General features: G+C 29.3%; 2 protein-coding genes across 4 annotated transcripts; one reads left to right on the forward strand and one right to left on the reverse strand.

Annotated features, from left to right (window-relative positions):
* Positions 1 to 1,052: 1,052 nt before the first annotated feature.
* Positions 1,053 to 2,618, reverse strand: LOC114179729 (ethylene-responsive transcription factor WIN1-like). The gene is made up of 2 exons (XM_028066153.2): positions 2,149 to 2,618; positions 1,053 to 2,058 (listed from the first exon to the last, which is right to left on the reverse strand). The coding sequence occupies exons 1-2, from the start codon at positions 2,226 to 2,228 to the stop codon at positions 1,434 to 1,436; spliced, it is 705 nt and encodes a 234-aa protein (XP_027921954.1). The 5' UTR covers positions 2,229 to 2,618; the 3' UTR covers positions 1,053 to 1,433.
* Positions 2,619 to 12,864: 10,246 nt separating this feature from the next.
* LOC114176991 (uncharacterized) lies at positions 12,865 to 17,035 on the forward strand. 3 transcript variants are annotated; one of them, XM_028062198.2, is made up of 9 exons: positions 12,865 to 13,358; positions 13,440 to 13,532; positions 14,223 to 14,357; positions 14,488 to 14,637; positions 14,728 to 14,826; positions 14,998 to 15,126; positions 15,657 to 15,836; positions 15,918 to 16,034; positions 16,739 to 17,035. In XM_028062198.2, exons 1-9 carry the CDS (start codon positions 13,044 to 13,046, stop codon positions 16,919 to 16,921), a joined length of 1,401 nt encoding a protein of 466 aa, XP_027917999.1. In that variant the 5' UTR covers positions 12,865 to 13,043; the 3' UTR covers positions 16,922 to 17,035. The 3 variants fall into 3 exon arrangements, with proteins under 3 accessions (XP_027917999.1, XP_085526843.1, XP_027918000.1); XM_028062199.2 differs by having other exon boundaries at positions 12,994 to 13,358; positions 14,253 to 14,357; XM_085670717.1 differs by lacking the exon at positions 14,998 to 15,126.
* Positions 17,036 to 18,703: the final 1,668 nt, after the last annotated feature.

Below are 18,703 nucleotides of genomic sequence, written 5' to 3' on the forward strand. Positions count from 1 at the left end.
AAGATATAACGAGATCTAAGAATAGTAAATGTGATCAGATGTTGAAATTTATCATAATATGAAAAAATAAGTGAATATTTTAAAAGTAAATTAAAATTCTTAATTACTTTACTTTACCATTCTTAATTCTTAATCTGACTTTCACAAATTATCCATCATGAAATAAATTTTTATAGCAGGCCTAAGATTTTTTTCTATTCTCATTTTCATATATGGTGATGACGTTCTAAGATGGATGAATTTAAATGAAAAAAATTATCTTCACAACTCAATTTTACTTTGCTTCAAACAATAATAAAATATAAAATTAATTAATTTAATTAAAAACATGAATTCAACTATTGAATAAAATATTTATTTATTAAAACCAGTTATAAAGAAAGAGCATAAATTTTGGCAGTTATCACACATCATCGCTAACTTTAACTTGTGAGAGCACCTGTTGACTGTTGAGGTTTGTTTGCTTGCACATATATATAGTTGTGACGTGATCATAGATAAAGGATATTAATTAAATATATAAAGTGGTATATATATCAATGAATTTATATTAGTTAATTTTATCAAATTTTTTTCAGTTGAACTAACAAGATTGTAAATGTTCAACTTCACTTAAGTTGTAAGTTAAATTTTGTGAAATACATCCCAAGTAAAACTAATTCCTTAACAAAAATAAATTTTGAAATGTATTGATTAATTTAAAAGGATTAATTTTAATAAAACCAATAATACTAAAAAATGTATACTAGCAGTTACTTAGATAACTTTCAAACTGTAATTAGTTCAACATTTAACAGATTAATTGAGAGTGAAACCAAATTAAAGGAACAAATTTAAACATTAAAAAATTGAGAGCAAAGTATCAGTTTTGTTTACATTATACATCAACTCTTAAAACATGCATTAAATTTTAGAGATTATTAAGAAAATTAGATATTCACAATTAAATGATTATTGTTGGAGTTAGAGTAAAAGTAAAGTGAAGATAGATGAGGGGAAGAACCAAAAAGTAAGCTTGGAAATTATGAGATGAAAATCTAGCAAAGCTAAGATAAGGAGAAGTAAAAGGATATTTATTATAAATGGTAAATAAATGATGAACATTTCAAACAAGCAGCAGATGGTGGAGCGCTTATATATGCACTCTGAAAATATTATATAATCCAGTATACATATCTGTCTTATTTTCTTATGTGTATATTTCCCTATGCATGCATGTATATGAATATGTGTATATATATATCTACACTTATAATAAATATGACACATGAAAATAGATATGATATAAATTATGATAGATATGATATGTGGTTATATATAGCCTATAACTATACCACTTTTGTTTTCTTTTTATTTCCCAAATAATGGCAACCCTCGTTGAAGATGAAGATCAAACATGCATGTGATACCTTAACACTGTGGGGGAAAGATGCTTAAAGAAAAAAGGTGTCATCATCACCACCATCCCTTTCTTGAATGTTGCTGAATGAAGGACTAGGGCAGTTTCTGTCGTTGAGGAGTTCCTCTATCATCTGAAGGGCGATTCTCTCTTCTTCATCGATCTCTCCCCTCACCACTTCTTCACGATGGTGATGACCTGTCACACCCGACGGAGACTCACGGTGGTGGTGGTGGTGGTTATGATGATCGGAAGAAGGTAGAGAAAGAGAGGTGGAATTATCAGCTTGATGAGTGTCATTGTTGGTACCATTCTTTCCCAGCTGAACCGTCATGACCCAATTTGAATCCGAACGTCTCCCAGCGCGCTTTTGCCACACTCCGATGTGGGAGTTCTCTGTGTCAAGGCGCAAGCAGGTCATAGAAGGTGAAGGCACCTTACCACATTTTCGAAGCTTGGCATGCAGGATTTCCTCCAGATCCTTGGAGGTGGAGGAGGGGGTGTCCTCACTGGTAATGCTCTTTGGATCACCTTCAGGGGTTTGAGTTATTGGGAAATTTGTCTTGGCATTTCTCCCACTCATCAGAATAGCAGCTTGATCATAGGCTCTGGCAGCTTCTTCCGCCGTTTCAAATGTCCCCAGCCACACCCTTCTCTTACTGTTTCACGAAGAAAATAAAAGATTACAGTGATTTTGGGGTTTTTGTGGAAAAAAAAATGTGGAAGAATGATTAGTGGAATGAACTTACAGAAGTGGGTGACGAATTTCGGATACCCATGAACCCCAATGGCGCTGCCTGACACCTCTGAACTTCTTTGTTTGTACCATGATGGTGTTGTTGGGGTTCAGGGGTATGATGGTGGGAGAGTGAGAAAGAGTGATGGCGAAGTACAGAAGGAACAGAAAATAGCAGTGGATATAAAGGGGGAAAAGGAGTGGAGGGAAGCAGGTTTTCAACGAAAAGAAAGCCACACTGGTGTCGGCTAACTAAACCGCTCTAGTACAACAATTAAACATCTTTACCTAAATCTTTTCCTCAAGCAGTCACCCTTCAATAAATGTTTGTGCTTGACTTGGTTGCGACTCGTGAAGTCGCTGCACTAGCTACTTAATTTCTTCATGTTTTCTCTTTCTACGGCACATGGTGTGTGCACACTGTACTTGCGGCCTAAACAGTACACAGTTAACCCAAGTGTTAAAGGTGACATTCACCGGAGTTATGTAAATCAAAATGCACCTTTGATTAAGTGCGGTAATTCCAAATAAATTGAATCTGTAACTTCAAAACCAGCTTTTGCATAATTGGCTTATAAATGTGGGTTTTATTTTTGAACAGTAGATCTGTACTGTGTATGAATTAGCTAGAAAAGAAAAAGAGAAGAAAAGCGTAAAGGAGACGTGGAGGAAGTAAGAGCGTGAAGAGTGACACAAGAGAAGGTGTTGCTATTATTGGGGAGTGATGAGTGGTGGTGAGCTTGGGTCGGGTGCAGGTGGTCACGGGCCTATGCTAGCACACAACACAAATGGAAAACCGATCCAGTGTTGTAGCCATTCATCCCCTTATGCTTCACCAATCTAATTGGATGATCTTCCTAATACCACCCACTCCTGGAAGAAGAAGGTTGCATCCAATCACCACTCTGTCCAATTCAATTCACAATCACTTTCATTTAATTTAGTATACTCAATTCAAATTCATTTTTATATTTATTAATTTCAAATCCCATGAATCCAATTCAATTAAATCATAAATATAAAATTAAAAATATTATTTCACTACTCACTTCGTAGTTAATTGTTTTCAAAGTTAATTTGTTTTTTTTTTCTTCTGGAAATACTCCGGTGAAAATCTTATAAATGAATAAAAATAATATGAAAAAGTGTATCTTAATACACCCTAAACACTTAAATTATGGTTAATTCTTCTTTAGAAAAAAATTCTTAAAAAGTCCTATATATGTTAACAAAAAATTTATTATAAAGTTACCTACATTTCTAATTATACTGTTTTAATATTTTTTAAACACGGTGAATTTAAAAAATAAAACACGATAAAGATATTACAGGGTTGTTTTGTCCCAACTTACAAAAGCTAAAAAAAAAGAAAATATAAGTTTGTAGGCTTTTTCAAATAATATAAAATTGCAACTGTAGCTTCTGTGCACTCGTTTCTATACATTGTTGTAAAACAATATTAATCATCATATTGTTGAATAATTGTGATATTATTGTTTTCTCTTAATATTGATGTGAGAGATTGTTGGAATTAACTTGGTTATTTTTTCTTTCTTCTACGAATGAAAAGTATGGTTCCTTTTATTTATGTGCTCAAAATGAGAAGAGAAACAAAGTACAAAGTATCACAAGTGATATATATTTTTTCATTTTAGTATTGTTTGATAAGTGTCGCTGATATTGTTTTAGATATATAATGAGTTTAATCATTGAAAAATGTGTTTTGACTGTTGTTTTCAATTAAGAATTAAATTCAATAATGTGATTATCGTTAAGGATTAATTTTATTAATAAAAATAAAGTTAATTGTGTTACATATTTTTTTAATAACTATTGATTGAAGTTCGTACTAGAACAAGACCCCATCGAGGATTAGGGAAGGTTTAATATAAGCTTTCAACGGAGGGCTAAAAGGTAATCGTTTTTGTTTTCTACATATGACATCAATGTTTCAATCTCAAATTTGTTGAGTTATATTATTATGGTCAATCACCGCATTTGATATATTGTTTGTTTTAAAGTCTGGAACTTCGTCAAACTATCATCATTGAAAAACAGCTCAGAGAATTGAAGGAGGAAAATAAATTTGAACTACTATTGACCTCAATTTCTAAACAATATGAAACTATCAAGTGTACTAGAACAACTATTGTATCGTTTGATTTTGTTGAAATATACTCTTATTAATATTAGTATGAGACATGTATATAAATATGTTAATGTTTTGACCATCATATTTCAATTATTGTATAAAAAAAATTTAATAAAAGAATTATCTAATACTTTTATATTATTGTGAAAGATTAATTAGTTTATCCTTAACAATGTAAATAGTATTTTATAAATGGTATTAGTAATTTTTTTATACTAAATATGATATTTTTTATTGGTAAATTGCAATATATGGTTATTATTATTGTTTTAAATTTCTTGTTTTCAATAGATCACTGTGTATGTTTGTATTTCAAGTAATATTGTTTGAACTAATCTAACTTAATTATAATTGAATTTAGATTGAATTAAATTGTTGAATAGAAAAGACAAATTCAGTCTAACTCGACTCTATACAATTTAAATTTAATTGAGTTAATTAAAAGTTACACTAATTTGAATGCTATGCATCCCTAATACTACATAATAAAACACAGTAAAGAAAGAGAAGAGTGCGGCTTATATGATGATATCTATTATGCACACACTTTATGAGATTGGACGTGATCTAGTGCAATTATGAATTAAATACACACATGTGAACCTTCTAATATTTTTCTATTTTCATATCATTCACTTATTATTAGCCTAATTTCTTATTTTATTTCTTTCAACAGATATTAACGAAGTACACGACACAAAGAAATTAAGGCTAATGGCAAGGATCCTTTTCAATCAAGCATTGTTGTTTAACAAAATGAAAACATATATGATATGACAATGCTTTATATATAATGCTCAATTTCTTTAATATGTTGAGAGAGACATTAATTTTTTTTTAATAATTTTATTATTTGAGTGAGATTTTATATGAAAATTATAAATTTATGCAAGATCCAACTCATGTACTTATCTATGTACAACAACTACGCTAATATATTTAATTAACATTGTTTGAAGAAGTGAAGGGACAAATGCGCCAATTGCATTAAAGAAAAAACTACTGCCATAAATGTGTCTACGTAAGGTGTGGGTTGAGATTGAAAAGTTTTTTGGGGGTTAAGTAATGAATGCATGGAGGCCAATTATGCTGCCATACGTGATAATGTTATAACAATTTTAACGGGATTGTCTTTTCCTTTACGTACAATAAATAGAAATTAATTGGAAAAAAATTGTCATTGAATTTTTTTTATTGCACTGTTTACCCAAATAAAGCTGTTATGGGTTGATTAGTGAGTTCATAAACATGGTTATTATTAAAGCCATTCCATTTCAGAGTAACCCAAGCATATGCCATGCCATGCCATTTTTACGTTACTAGCTCATGGTGTTGGCCTACCACATGACATTAACAAAATTCATTATTTCGGTAAAGAATAAAATTGAAGTGAGTGAATAATATTTATTTAAATGAAAATCAAATTATGAAAAGTAATACATTTTCCTAGAGGTTTGAATAAATATTGCATAGATTGAAATATATGCAGGAAGTGGTGTAGGGGCATCTTTGCAAGGGGCAGCCCCTGAAATAAATATTTTAGTTTAAAAAAATTAACTTTGCCCCCCTAGTATTTTAGTCTAGCCTTCGGCTTGAAGGATTGTCCACAAAATCACTGTTTGCTGATCTAGTTCTTACAAAAAAAAAAAAAAAATCTGTTACAAAATTAAGTCGCTGACTTTTATTTTGTGCCCCCGTACTCTAACCATATCACAAAATCCAATGAAGCAAAATTTAAAACTTCTTTTATATCTTTAATAGTAAATATAGTTTACAGATAACTTTGAGTTTGAGTGGTGGGTTAACTAAAATTTAAATATGTAAAGTTAAATTAAATTTAGAAAATAAAAGTTATTTTATTTTATTTAAGAAAATCACGTTTAAAATACATTTCTTTTAATAGTGATTTTATTTTTATAATTTTTTTTAATCTTGCCAACTTCGATTCGGTTAATGGTTTTTTTTACTAATTTTTTTAATATTTTACTAAAATAAGATCAATCATATCAATCAACATATAAGAATTTCAACACTAAAAAATACTAGATTATCATTTTCTATTTTACCCAATTGAACCTCAAATTTCATCGAAAGAGGATCGTACAATTCAATTGTTTTACCAAATACAATGTGCTCCTCCAAGAAATTTTGAAACGTATTATCCAATACGATCAAGTCATGTCAACATATATCAACACAATATTATATAATATGTTTATCAAATAATAATAAAGTTCACTTGGTATGGAGAAAAGGAGAAAAGTCCACCCTGAAAGATTAAAAAAATCTTGAAGAGAACATAGGTTGAAGTGCAAACCTTATATCTCCTATATTAGGATAATCAAATTCAACTCAATTCAAGTAAAACACCCTCATCTCAAAGTAGCAATCTCCAAAGAACAAGATTGTGACATAATAAACATCATAATTCAAATCATAAAAAATTAAAATCTCGTCTGAAGTTCTAAATTTTCTATCATAAAAAATGAATTCCCTAAACTCGATATTCAACAGAGAACATAAACTCTAGCATTATATCCAGCGAGAAACAACTGCCAATATATAACTATATAAACATGCAAAAAAAAAAATCATCTATAAAATGTCAACTTCCAGAAATTACAGTTACAATAAACATTCAACCAACAATGGTTGTCATTACATTAAGCATCACAAACGATGATTACATGAAATCAAATGAACAAAAATCAACAAACAACGGAACTCAAATCAACATAGACGTACCTCATCAGGATCAAGGAAGGAGACAGAGTTCTAGAAAAAAAATTTAAACTGTGATCCTTACTACTGTCAAACATCTTCCTCAAAAACACATAGAACAACTCAAATACAAAACTAGACAACAACTAAATAAGGTATGAAATGAAACCTCCAAACAAAACATCACATACAAGTCAGATGATAAAGTAATAAAAATTAGGCAAAAAAGACTTTCATCTTTAACCTATAATTTTTAATGGGTCTTGGACAACTAATTTAATTACTCTTCCACCAAAAGAATCTTTCATTGATAAGAGGTTCCTTTTTGTTCATGTCATAGACACCTATCACTTTGAAAATTACTTTTCCATCAAACCCTCCTTATTCACATTCTTGCAAAATTTCACTTTTCTGGTCTTTTGGAAAAATAAAATCCTAGCAATGTTGCTTTACAACCCATCCTGAAAATGTGAAACTTTATTAGACTCACCAGAACACAAAAAATTATTAGAGAATAAGTGAAAGTTTTCAAATTTACCATGAACCCAAAATATGATTAAACATAAAATAAATGTTAAAATAAAATTTTATCTTATAAGATATTTAATTATTTTATTAAAATTAAAATATATAGTATTTTAATTTTTTTTATCAAAATTAATTATTTAGAAGGTGAATAAAATTTAATTACAAACAATTTGTATATAATACATCTCAATTTTTCATTATTATTGAAATGTCTGAAACCGAAGATAAAAATTTGTCATTCCCTAATACAGTTTTAGTTGAAATAATATATATATATATATATATATATATATATATATATATATATATATATATATATAATCATCATTAATGTGAAGACTTAAAAAATAAAATAAAAGTCATCATATAACTTAAATTTTAACATAAATATTAAAATTGACATTCATCTTACGACATTATCTAATTTTATAAATTTTAAAACACAGGCCCATTACGTAAATTTTAAAAAAAAAATCGACCATTTACATAAATTAACCATTTTTTTACCTCTACCAAATTTTCTGTTCTTTGAAAATATTTAATACAAGATACAAAAGTGTACTTTGACGGCTCAAAAAACGATGTATTTTCTTCTCTTTTTGTTTTTTCTTATCCTTTTATACAATTCTCGGGCTCTTGATTCAAAATGCCCACATATTCATGGATGAACTGTTGCCATAACCTTTACCATTTTGAGCAGCCAATCGAGTATCACTGTATCAAGTTCTACAACCATTTACACGTCACTTTATTGCATTTTTCATTAAAAAAAATAAAACACACACACACAGTAAATTATTGTTTGAATGAAAAGATTTTGTTTTGCAAAAATATGTTTATATATATATATATATATATATATATATATATATATAATAGAGTATTTTGGGTACTCTAATTCTTATTATACACACACTTACAAGATTACCCAAAGATATATGAGGCCGTATTTTATATAATTTTATTATATAAAATTGTTATTCTCTATTTTGTTATTATTATGGATTATCATTAATCAATAAATTAAATTATTTGTTAATATTATTGATATTGCACGATTCTTATTAAATTATGGATAATAGACATTGAGTTTCTAATGAACAGTCTATGATGGATTTAATTATTCAATGAACATTGTGATGGACTTAAGTATTTGTTGAGAGGTTCTTGGTCTCTGCTGATAAAGATATTCCATTAGTCAGTTTTAATGAGCAACGTGAAAAATATAATTGTGAGGTCCGTTTTAGAATACCCTACCAAAAAGATAGCAGTATGGTCTCACACACACTTTATTGATTTCAGGTGCTCTACATGTACCAATCTTTCGTCTACTTTTCCAATGATCCAATGACAAGGCACCGCTTCCACAATCTATTCTTTGGGTATCGGGAACTACTCAATTAATTTAGAATTTATTGCTCTTTTATGAATGATCTTTATTTCATGATCTAACATATGAAAGACCTTAAGGCTATATTCTTTTGAGATGAAGGATTAGAGGGACAGGGAGAGGAAGAGATCGAAATGATTAGATGGTAAAGTTGGTGTTGTTTATTTTTAAGTGATTCAGAAGTGATTTTAGAGTGGATTAGAGAGTGAAGTTTGTGAAAGTTTGTGACTGAATTCACTGATGTGATATATTAAAAAAAACTTTTAATAAAAAAAAAGTTAAATCACCAAAATGTCCCTAATGTTATAGGTAATATAAAATTATATATAAATAATTTAAATTTATTTTATAAATTTTATTGAATGATTGAAAATATAAAAAAAAATATTTATAAAAAACGAATGATACAATATATTTTGTATAAAAATAAATTTAATATATAAGGTGGAAAATAATTAATTTACATGGAAATTTTTTTTTCTTTTTAATAGTAATTTTAGAAGTAATAATTTTTTATATAACCATAGTAAATTATTATTATCGTTAACATAGAATTAAGAAAGTGAACTAAAATCATATATATTGATTTTAACTGCGAAATCACATGTAACAAAAATTAAATAATGAAGGGTAATTTGGTAAATTCAACTGTGTCACCCTCTAATTTTACTATAGATAATGAGATTGAATTTTTAGTCAATCCCTCTAATCATCTCCTCCCATCACCTTGAATCACCTCCAAAAGAACACGTTACTCACCTCCTAATCATCTCTTCCCATTCCTTGTTAATAGTACATCCACCCAAAAGAACACAACCTAAAATTTGTACTTAAGCAAAAAACCTACGAAAATTGTACTCATGCGTAACAAAACTACCACAAACTATAATATATAACTAGACAAACTACTTAGAGGAGAAGCAGAACACAAAACCTCTACTAAAATTTCACTTCACAAAATATGTCTTCATATACATGCATGTAGAGAGCTTTTCATCTTATTTAAACACCTACAACAACTTTCTTAATGACTCTCGTAGAATAATGTTGCATCCATGAAAGATATCCATAAGTGAGTCTTCTTAGGTAAAAAATGAACAATACACCTGTAGCAAAACAAAACACTTTAGATCACAAAGTCTAGATGATAAATCATAGATATCTCTTTACAAATATCATATTATTCTTCCTAACTCACAAATGTCCTATTCCTCTTCCATACTATACTTAGACCACAAAATCTAGGTGATGAATCAGAATATTAAGTGTGTTTTCTCTTCTTTCTTATCCATCCTATTTAACATAATATTTAGCAACTATTTTGATGTACATATTTTTTATTTATTGTAATGAAAACGGATAAAGTGATAAGATCACACACCTTCTTTGCTAACTAAACAAATAAATGTAATGATGAGCATCTATTGAGTCAAATTAAAATAATTTTTAATTTTGGATTAACTCAATTCATTTTTATTTAATCTTTTAAGTGAAATATCATTTTAATAATTTTTTTATTTATCATACTTGAACCGGATACTTTATTTAAAGAAACCGATACTAGTATATATCATCAAAGTAACAATTTATTGGTTAAAAGAAAAAGGTCATAACACCTATTTTGATACTTCCATTTTAAAATATATATACCTAGATTTATATATTGACATAACTAACAAAAGTAGTCATACATTTCCTTGATAGGTGCTTGTATACCTGTATTTAGTTTCATTACTCGAATTTCAGTAAACTTGAATACGAATTTTTATTATATGTTTATTTAAGAAATTAATAACACATTAATGTCAATGCATCTGTTAAAACCTAATGCAATAATTGGTAGCACAAAATTTGACTATTTACTTCCAACATGTATCTTGAAAAGGAAATTTTCATACAGATGGACTTGTCAAAAGTTGGTACTTTTCAAGATTCCGACTTTTCTGCACCTAAATTATCACCTGTTATGCGTATCTCATTATTAGAATTTAGCGTTTGATTTTTATGGTGCATAAAAAAAGGCATTAACCTAAAACACTACTAGTTTTGGAAATGAAAGCTAAACAAAATACAATTGAAATATATAAATAAATAATTAAAAGCTGCTATCAAAATGTAATTAAATTTATAATACAATACAATAGCAAGGTCTGGCCATATATAGGGTAAAGAATAGAAAAAAAAAACATTTTCAATTCACCATGAAACACTCCCCTGCAACTGGATCGATGTTTTGACTAAATTGTTGTATTTTGCTTTTCAATAAAGTAAAAAACTTTAAAGTCACTTAATCCTATATAAAATTGGTAAATAAATTGAGTTTTATATTTATTTATACATTGTAAATTTTTAATTAATATAAATCTCTAGTACAATCTCTCACACAGAAGTATATATATATTGTCAATCATAGAATTAGATAGTCATTGTAGTTTCATAGTAATTCAATAGATAATAGGACAAATTCAATAAATAATAAATTTTTAGGGTAATTTTTTTAAATGATTATGAAATTATCTTAATAAATAGATTTTAAATTTAATTCAACTTTACAAATAAATTAATAAAATAAAATTTACATTTATTTATATATTTTGTCTTTATGTTTAAACAATGTAAAACTTTAACTTAATTATGTTTTAAGTTAAGTTCTTAAACTTGAGAATTTTTAACGGTCTCTAATAAATTATTGTTATTTATTGAACACTCAATAAATTTAATTTGTTCAGTTGAGTTATTGCTGTTACTTTTTCTGTTAATGGGGTGATATGACTTTTAAGAGACTGACATGATTATTATCTTGTCATGTCACATTGTTAATCTGTCAGCACATGTAATTTATTATTTTATTATTTTAAAATTTTAAAATATATGATTTTATAATTTTATAAATTTATAGCCATATAATTTTATTATTTTAATTCAAAATTATATAATTATAAAATTATGATTTAATTATTTGAATAAAAATTGAAAACATGTCATAATTTTATATTTTATAAAATCATAATTTTATAATTATATAATCTTGAATTAAAATATTAAAATTATTAAATTATAAAAATATAAATCATACAATTATAAAATTATAAATTATATTATGAAATTTTAAAATAATAAACTAATAAAAAGACATGTGATGACAACCGAGTAAGTGATATGACAACATAATAACCATATCAATCTTTTGACATATACATTACCAAGTTAAGAGACAGAAAAAAGAGTTAATATCAAAATTTAATTGAAAAAATTTAATTTATTGAATACTTACTATACCATCAAAATTGATTAGGATTCAATTAAAAATTTTTAAATTTATGATAGATGGACTTAAAACACAAGTAAGCCTAAAATTTTCAATATTGTTGAAAAAAAATAATAATACTGTGAGTGGTTTAATGAGAAGTGCAAATGGTGTCAATTATTGTCAGTTTGCCCCCATGATGATGAAGTGTTTTAATGGCATGCCATGATAGGATTTAATTTCATACTTTAGTACAGTTGGATACGGGGTTTTAAAGGCGTGCTATGTCATTAAGTGTATATAAATGTAGAAGGGCCACAGGGTGACTTTTCTTCAAGAGTCAATAAATGGCTTATACACCAAAATAAGGAAAAACATACATAACTCACATACTACTATGTCGTCTCTCGCTATGTATGTATAATTCAAGTACTACTTTAATAAATGTATTAGTTGGAGGCTTTAAGGGAAAAGAAGGTGCTTATTCATCTTACGACTTTTGTTTCAAATCTTACATTCTGGGAATTAGGTTTTACTCTAATGCTATTTACTCACTCATAACATCTTCTTCTATTACCCAACGCATTCTCAGTGTTTCTAATCTACAACGTTAGACAAAAGGGCCCAAGCCCAAACATTTCTCATTCGGCCCATTCCACAATTCTAAACACTGGCGCGCGCCTACCTGCTATTCAAACTTACCTGCTCCCACAACTACCATTCTTCTTCGGAGTAACTAACTGAGTTTGAGAGCCGAGTCATGGAGAAGAAGAACCCATTCTTCATCTCTCTCACTTTCAAACTGCACTTCCTACCACTGTTTCAACTCGGTCGAGTCCTCTCTGTAAACTTGGTCTTAACTCACCCGTCATGCTCAAAGGCAAGCTCAAGCTTCCAGCTCCGGACAAGGTTCGGAGGGACTTTCCCGACTGGCTTGGAAGCTTGGTTGCTGGATTCGACGAAAAAGGAAACGAAATCAAAGTATTAGAATTCGAACTCGAGTCCGGCGAGGAGCTCGAGCCGATTCAACCCGGTGAGTTAGGGTTTCATAGAGGAAGTGACGACGGTGACGAAGCCATGGATGATGATGATGACAAGGACCAAATATTTCGGCAAAGGCCGAATCCGGTTTCGGTGTTGAAATCCATTTCGGACGAGGAGAAAAGATCGGATCTGGAATACGAGGTTGGTCCTGATTGGTGAAGAAAAATGGAAATGGTTTAGATTTTCTTTAATTTGTGCCTTCATTACGCTTTCTTTATCCAGCTTTCTCAAAGGGAGATTAATTTGGAAAAGCTGCAAAGAATTGCCAGTGCTGGTATTCCTGATGGAGGAGGTTTGCGTGCTACGGCTTGGAAGGTAATGTTAGAAAAAAAAAGTAGAAATCTAGATCTGCTGACACAGGTAATGGTATTTCATATAGCATTAAAATACAAATAATATTTATGATAATCTATCAAAACAAAGGTTAAATATAACTGATGAAAAGTGTAGAGAAGTTTGGATCAAAGTGCAAAGTGTTTTTTTAGGAGGAAAAACTGTCCCATTGTACAGGTATTTTAAATATGATGAGCTCCTTTCACAAAACAATGAACAAAAAGTGCTCTAAATTATTTTTCAATACCAACAAATTAGGTACAACAATGAAGTGTTTTTATCCTTGTTTCTGTACGTGTGTGTATCCGTGTATATTTTTCTTTACAAAGAGCTGCATGCAAAACACCTCTTTTTTGGTGTTGTTGAATCTAGGTTATCCTGGGACGAATTCAAAAACTAGAAATGATTATCTATTCAAGGGATTGGAATCTTCCGTTCAAGGACTCGAAAATAAAACTCCTGTCACATATAAACGAGATATTGATTACCGGTCTATCAGTTATATCACCCCAAATCGACACAATAGAAAGTAGACCTTAATGGTTAGAAAACTTACAATAGTGAGGAATATGATATATCCTATGTTTATGACTTTTCAGCCAATTGAAGATATTAGATTAAAGTTCCATTTGCAATAGTATAAAATTCTTTGATTGTTTTGCGTACAAGCAGTTGATTGTCCGTTATGATTTCAACTACCAGCTATTATTGGGTTACTTACCTTCATCACGTGATTTGTGGGACGAACAACTAAACGAGAACAGACAAAAATATGCTAATTTGAAAGAGGACCTTCTCCAGAATCCGGTAATACTGCTGATTCATACGTTTTCTCGTTAGGAGTTATATTCATGTGAAACAATTATTGGATATATCTGGTGTGGTTTCTACTTTAGCTTTCGAGTTTTCGCTGATAGTGTTGTTAAATTTAAGACAGTCAGAACATGTGTGGAAAGAGTATGAGGAAAGTTCGACTAAGCGAAACGAGGAGAATGATGTTGATGGCCCCCTTAGGCGACATGAAATTTCTCATGAAGATCACCCCTTGAGCCTCGGAGCAGCTAGTCCTTGGAGTCAATATTTTCAAGTAAGCTTTTCCTCAGAAAACGAAGTTACTCTTGACTGAATCCCTTCAGAATGATGAAGTTATACTTATCACTGTCTGTCCTTCTTGTAGTATACAGAGATAGTAGAACAGATAGATCGAGATCTACAGCGTACACATCCAGATTTGCCATTCTTCGCAGGGGAGTCTTCATTTAGTTGCAAAAATAGGGTAACTAACTGCATCCTCAAAAAAAGTCTACGGGTTTACTGTTAATTTGGTGTTTAAGTTTTAGCTTAGACATTTATCAAACGATTCTCAATTATTTTTCGAGTTTTCAGCATAGAGTGATTGATGATATAGGGGCTTTGACTCAAGTTTTTGTTGATACTTTGACAATAGGAAGCGATGAAGAGTATCCTTCTCCTTTTTGCAAAGTTAAATCCTGAGATCCGTTATGTACAAGGCATGAACGAAGTCTTGGCACCAATATACTATGTCTTTAGTACTGACTCTGACAAGCAAAATGCTGTAAGCATTTTCCTGGAATAACTGTATTATGTGATTTGTGGCAGTTCGCGTTGTTTTTCTTTGCCTAGGATAAAGGCATCGGGCATGATGACATAGAACGTGCACATGCATTCGACAGGAAACCAACCTTAATGGTCGGAGGGTTACTTGTGTGTTGGAAATTTAAATTTTAGTGTTATATCTTACTTTCATAATTACTTGAGATGCTACAAAGGCTTCTTTTGTTTTCATCATCCAGTGCAGAAGCCTGAAAATTTTACTGCCAGACAATTTGGTGCTTAATTTCTCTGTTTTAGACATGAACCAACACCAACCAACTCCGTGATGCTGACAAGTATCCATTACACTGAACAACCATAAATTATATAGTTTAATTGATGGGTTATTTGTTAAACATAGCCATTAAATTTTCATCATGTTGTATAACAATTGTCATCCTCTCGCATCATCCAGCATATTTATTTATGTTCTTGAAGATATTCTGCAACACAAATTAACTATAGTTTTATCTTTTATATACTTTCTATTAGGCAAATGTAGAAGCAGATAGTTTTTCCTGTTTTGTTCGAATCTTGGGCGACTCAGTGGATCACTTCTGCGAACAATTTGATAATAGTTCAAATGGCATCCTTGCTACTCTTTCTCGCTTGTCCGATTTACTAAAAGTAAATGATGAGCAATTATGGCATCATCTTGAATTTACAACAAAGGTGAGAACCTTTCAACTTTTTCACTTCGACAATCAACAACTTGTATAGCTCTAAATTGATGTCTCTGAACCTCATGAACAGGTTAAACCACAATTCTATGCATTCCGGTGGATTACATTGCTACTCACACAAGAGTTCAAATTTGAATCTATCTTGAGAATATGGGATACACTACTTAGTAACCCTTTCGGTGTTCAGGTATCTCACTTTCAACCAAACTAATCGGCAATCTTTCAGGATATTAGTACTGAATTTCCAATATTAGGGTTCATTTTAATATTGTTGGGAAGATGACAAAAATGTCAAGTGGAAGTAAAACTCATTAATTCTTCTCTATAAAGATAATGTGCAAAACACTGAAATACACAAAACAAAGAAGAGAAAAACTGATAAATAGCACTTACCATGAAAAACTTTAACACGAAAGAAAAATCCACGAGACACAGTCCAATCAAAACTTCCGGTAATAATTATTAATTAATACATTATTCAAGATAACAGAAAAATATTCTCTTTGAATAACAAAAAAAAAATTAATGAGTATTTAACTAAACAACATAAGGAACAAAATATAGAGATGCGGAACAAACCTTCTTCTCTAAGCCAACTTCTCTGCATACATTATGTATATATAATTACACTTTTTTTCTTTTTCGGTCTCTATCTTGATAGTTTTTTTTCTGTTTTTCTCACCAAAGACACGCAGAACTACACTCTTTCCGTCTTCCTAAAAACCTAATATAAAAGAGTTGCATTATTTTAAATTATACAATATACCGAAAGCTAAAAAAACTTTTGTTTTTCTTAACTAAGTATATTTCCAATAAATTAGTGACCGAGGTGAAAAAATTATGTTTGGCTGCGTCGTAATAATTTACTTGGCTAATAATATGATTTTGCAGGATATGCTTCTTCGAATCTGTTGTGCAATGCTGCTTTGCGTGAAAAGCAAACTTCTAAATGGTGATTTTGTGGCCAATTTAAAACTTTTACAACACTACCCTGATGATATCAACCTAGAATACCTCCTCCAGGTTGCCAAGGATATTAGTCCTGACACATCTTATTATTGTTTATCACTTTGATTCGTTATGCTTGCATTTTTTATATAATCTCATCAACTTATCAAATTTGAAACTGAAGTACCGAATGATGAAAACATCCATTGCAAATAGTAAGGATAGAGTTCATAACCAAAAGGAATACAGTTTTTTTTTTAATCAAGGATATAGGAGGAGCGTTGCCTCTGAACTTGACGCCGATTGACCAAAGAAAGGAAATAAAAACTGGTTAGGTTTGTGAACCACTTGGAGAACCAACCCCAAATTTGGTGTATTGTATTTACATGCAAAATCATCAAAATAGTACAATTTTCTTTTAGAATTACCGAAACAAATGGATTTAAAAAAAATAAAATAAAAAATTGTACCAACTTAATACGATTTTATTATAAAAAAAATTATGTCAGCTTGACACAATTTAAATATAATTTAATATAAATTGAGTCCAAAGTAATGCTTTTTACGAATAAATGATAACAAACTCACACAACTTATCCCGTCGTTTTGTAATTTTCTTGAAATGTTTAATGCAATAATTTAAATATATATATATATATATATATATATATATATATATATATATACCATTTTAGTGTTTTTGCCCTTCAAAATATGCCATCTTTTTCTTTTTCATTTTTCATACAACAAATAATTTAACCTTGACAATAAGTATATTATGAAACGATAAATATTGATGAGTATAATAGTCAAATTTAAATTAAAAGGTATAAAAGAGTGGACAGTTTAAAAATTTTAGAATTCTTTTTATTGAAATAAAATATGTCATAATCTATCTTTAAAGTGGTTTTTACTATCCGTATTAATCCACTTGTAAACTTAGTTGTAAACTTAGTTCTGATACTAATTATTAAAATAGAGCGTTTATTACTGTCCAAAATTATAATGAATAGCCAGGTGTAACGTTTTTACTTAAGGGCATAATAACTTTTTTACAACACACTAAAGCTAATTATCATTTTTAATTTATTTCACACACTTATATTCAACACAAAAACGAGTACTCATAGAATCTAATAAAAAATATAAAGATACAACCTTCATATTGTATTATATATATAAATGACTAAATTGATTAGTTTAAATTAATATTTTCATAAATTTATATTTTAGAGTATATATACCACAAAATTAAAGTATACGATTGTACTTATATTTAATAATACTATGCATAATCCAATACATCATTTCCAATCAATAAAAATGATTTATATTGGCAATGACAAAATAAATGTATTCACACTCATGATAAATGAGTGAACATCTCATTTCACACTAAAATTGTTATACATAAAATAATTTATTCTTCTAAGTTAAAATTGGTTTACAATTCAAAAGATATTTTTCATTATAATAATTGTGTGTGAGAGGGAGAGTGGAGGTTGCGTTTGGAACAGGGTTACGTATTTATTGACGGGAAATAATAACATTGATTAATGGATTACTAATGCTTCCAAAATCCCTAAGCTACTACAAATTATACTCAACATATGATAATAAGAAGAGTAAGTTAGTAATACGAAATGTTTTATGGTTACATTTTCTTCACCAACTTTTCAGTCTATTCTAAGGGAATTTATCGACTACAAGTTTTCTGAAAATCTAGTTACAACTTCAATTTTGTCACATCTCTTCTGTACCATAGGATTCAAGAAAAATCATCTATCATAAAAAAAAAAATACTAAAAGAGCTAATGTAAGATAAAATGGACGGAGAAAAAAATAATGACGAGAGAAAACTCTTTTAAAAATATTCTGTTTTTGTTTTCAATATTTATTTTATAAAAC

This window comes from Vigna unguiculata, chromosome 3 (genome assembly GCF_037176805.1).
Source record: "Vigna unguiculata cultivar grain cowpea cultivar isolate G323 ecotype 2 chromosome 3, ASM3717680v1, whole genome shotgun sequence".
Lineage (NCBI taxonomy): Eukaryota > Viridiplantae > Streptophyta > Magnoliopsida > Fabales > Fabaceae > Vigna > Vigna unguiculata.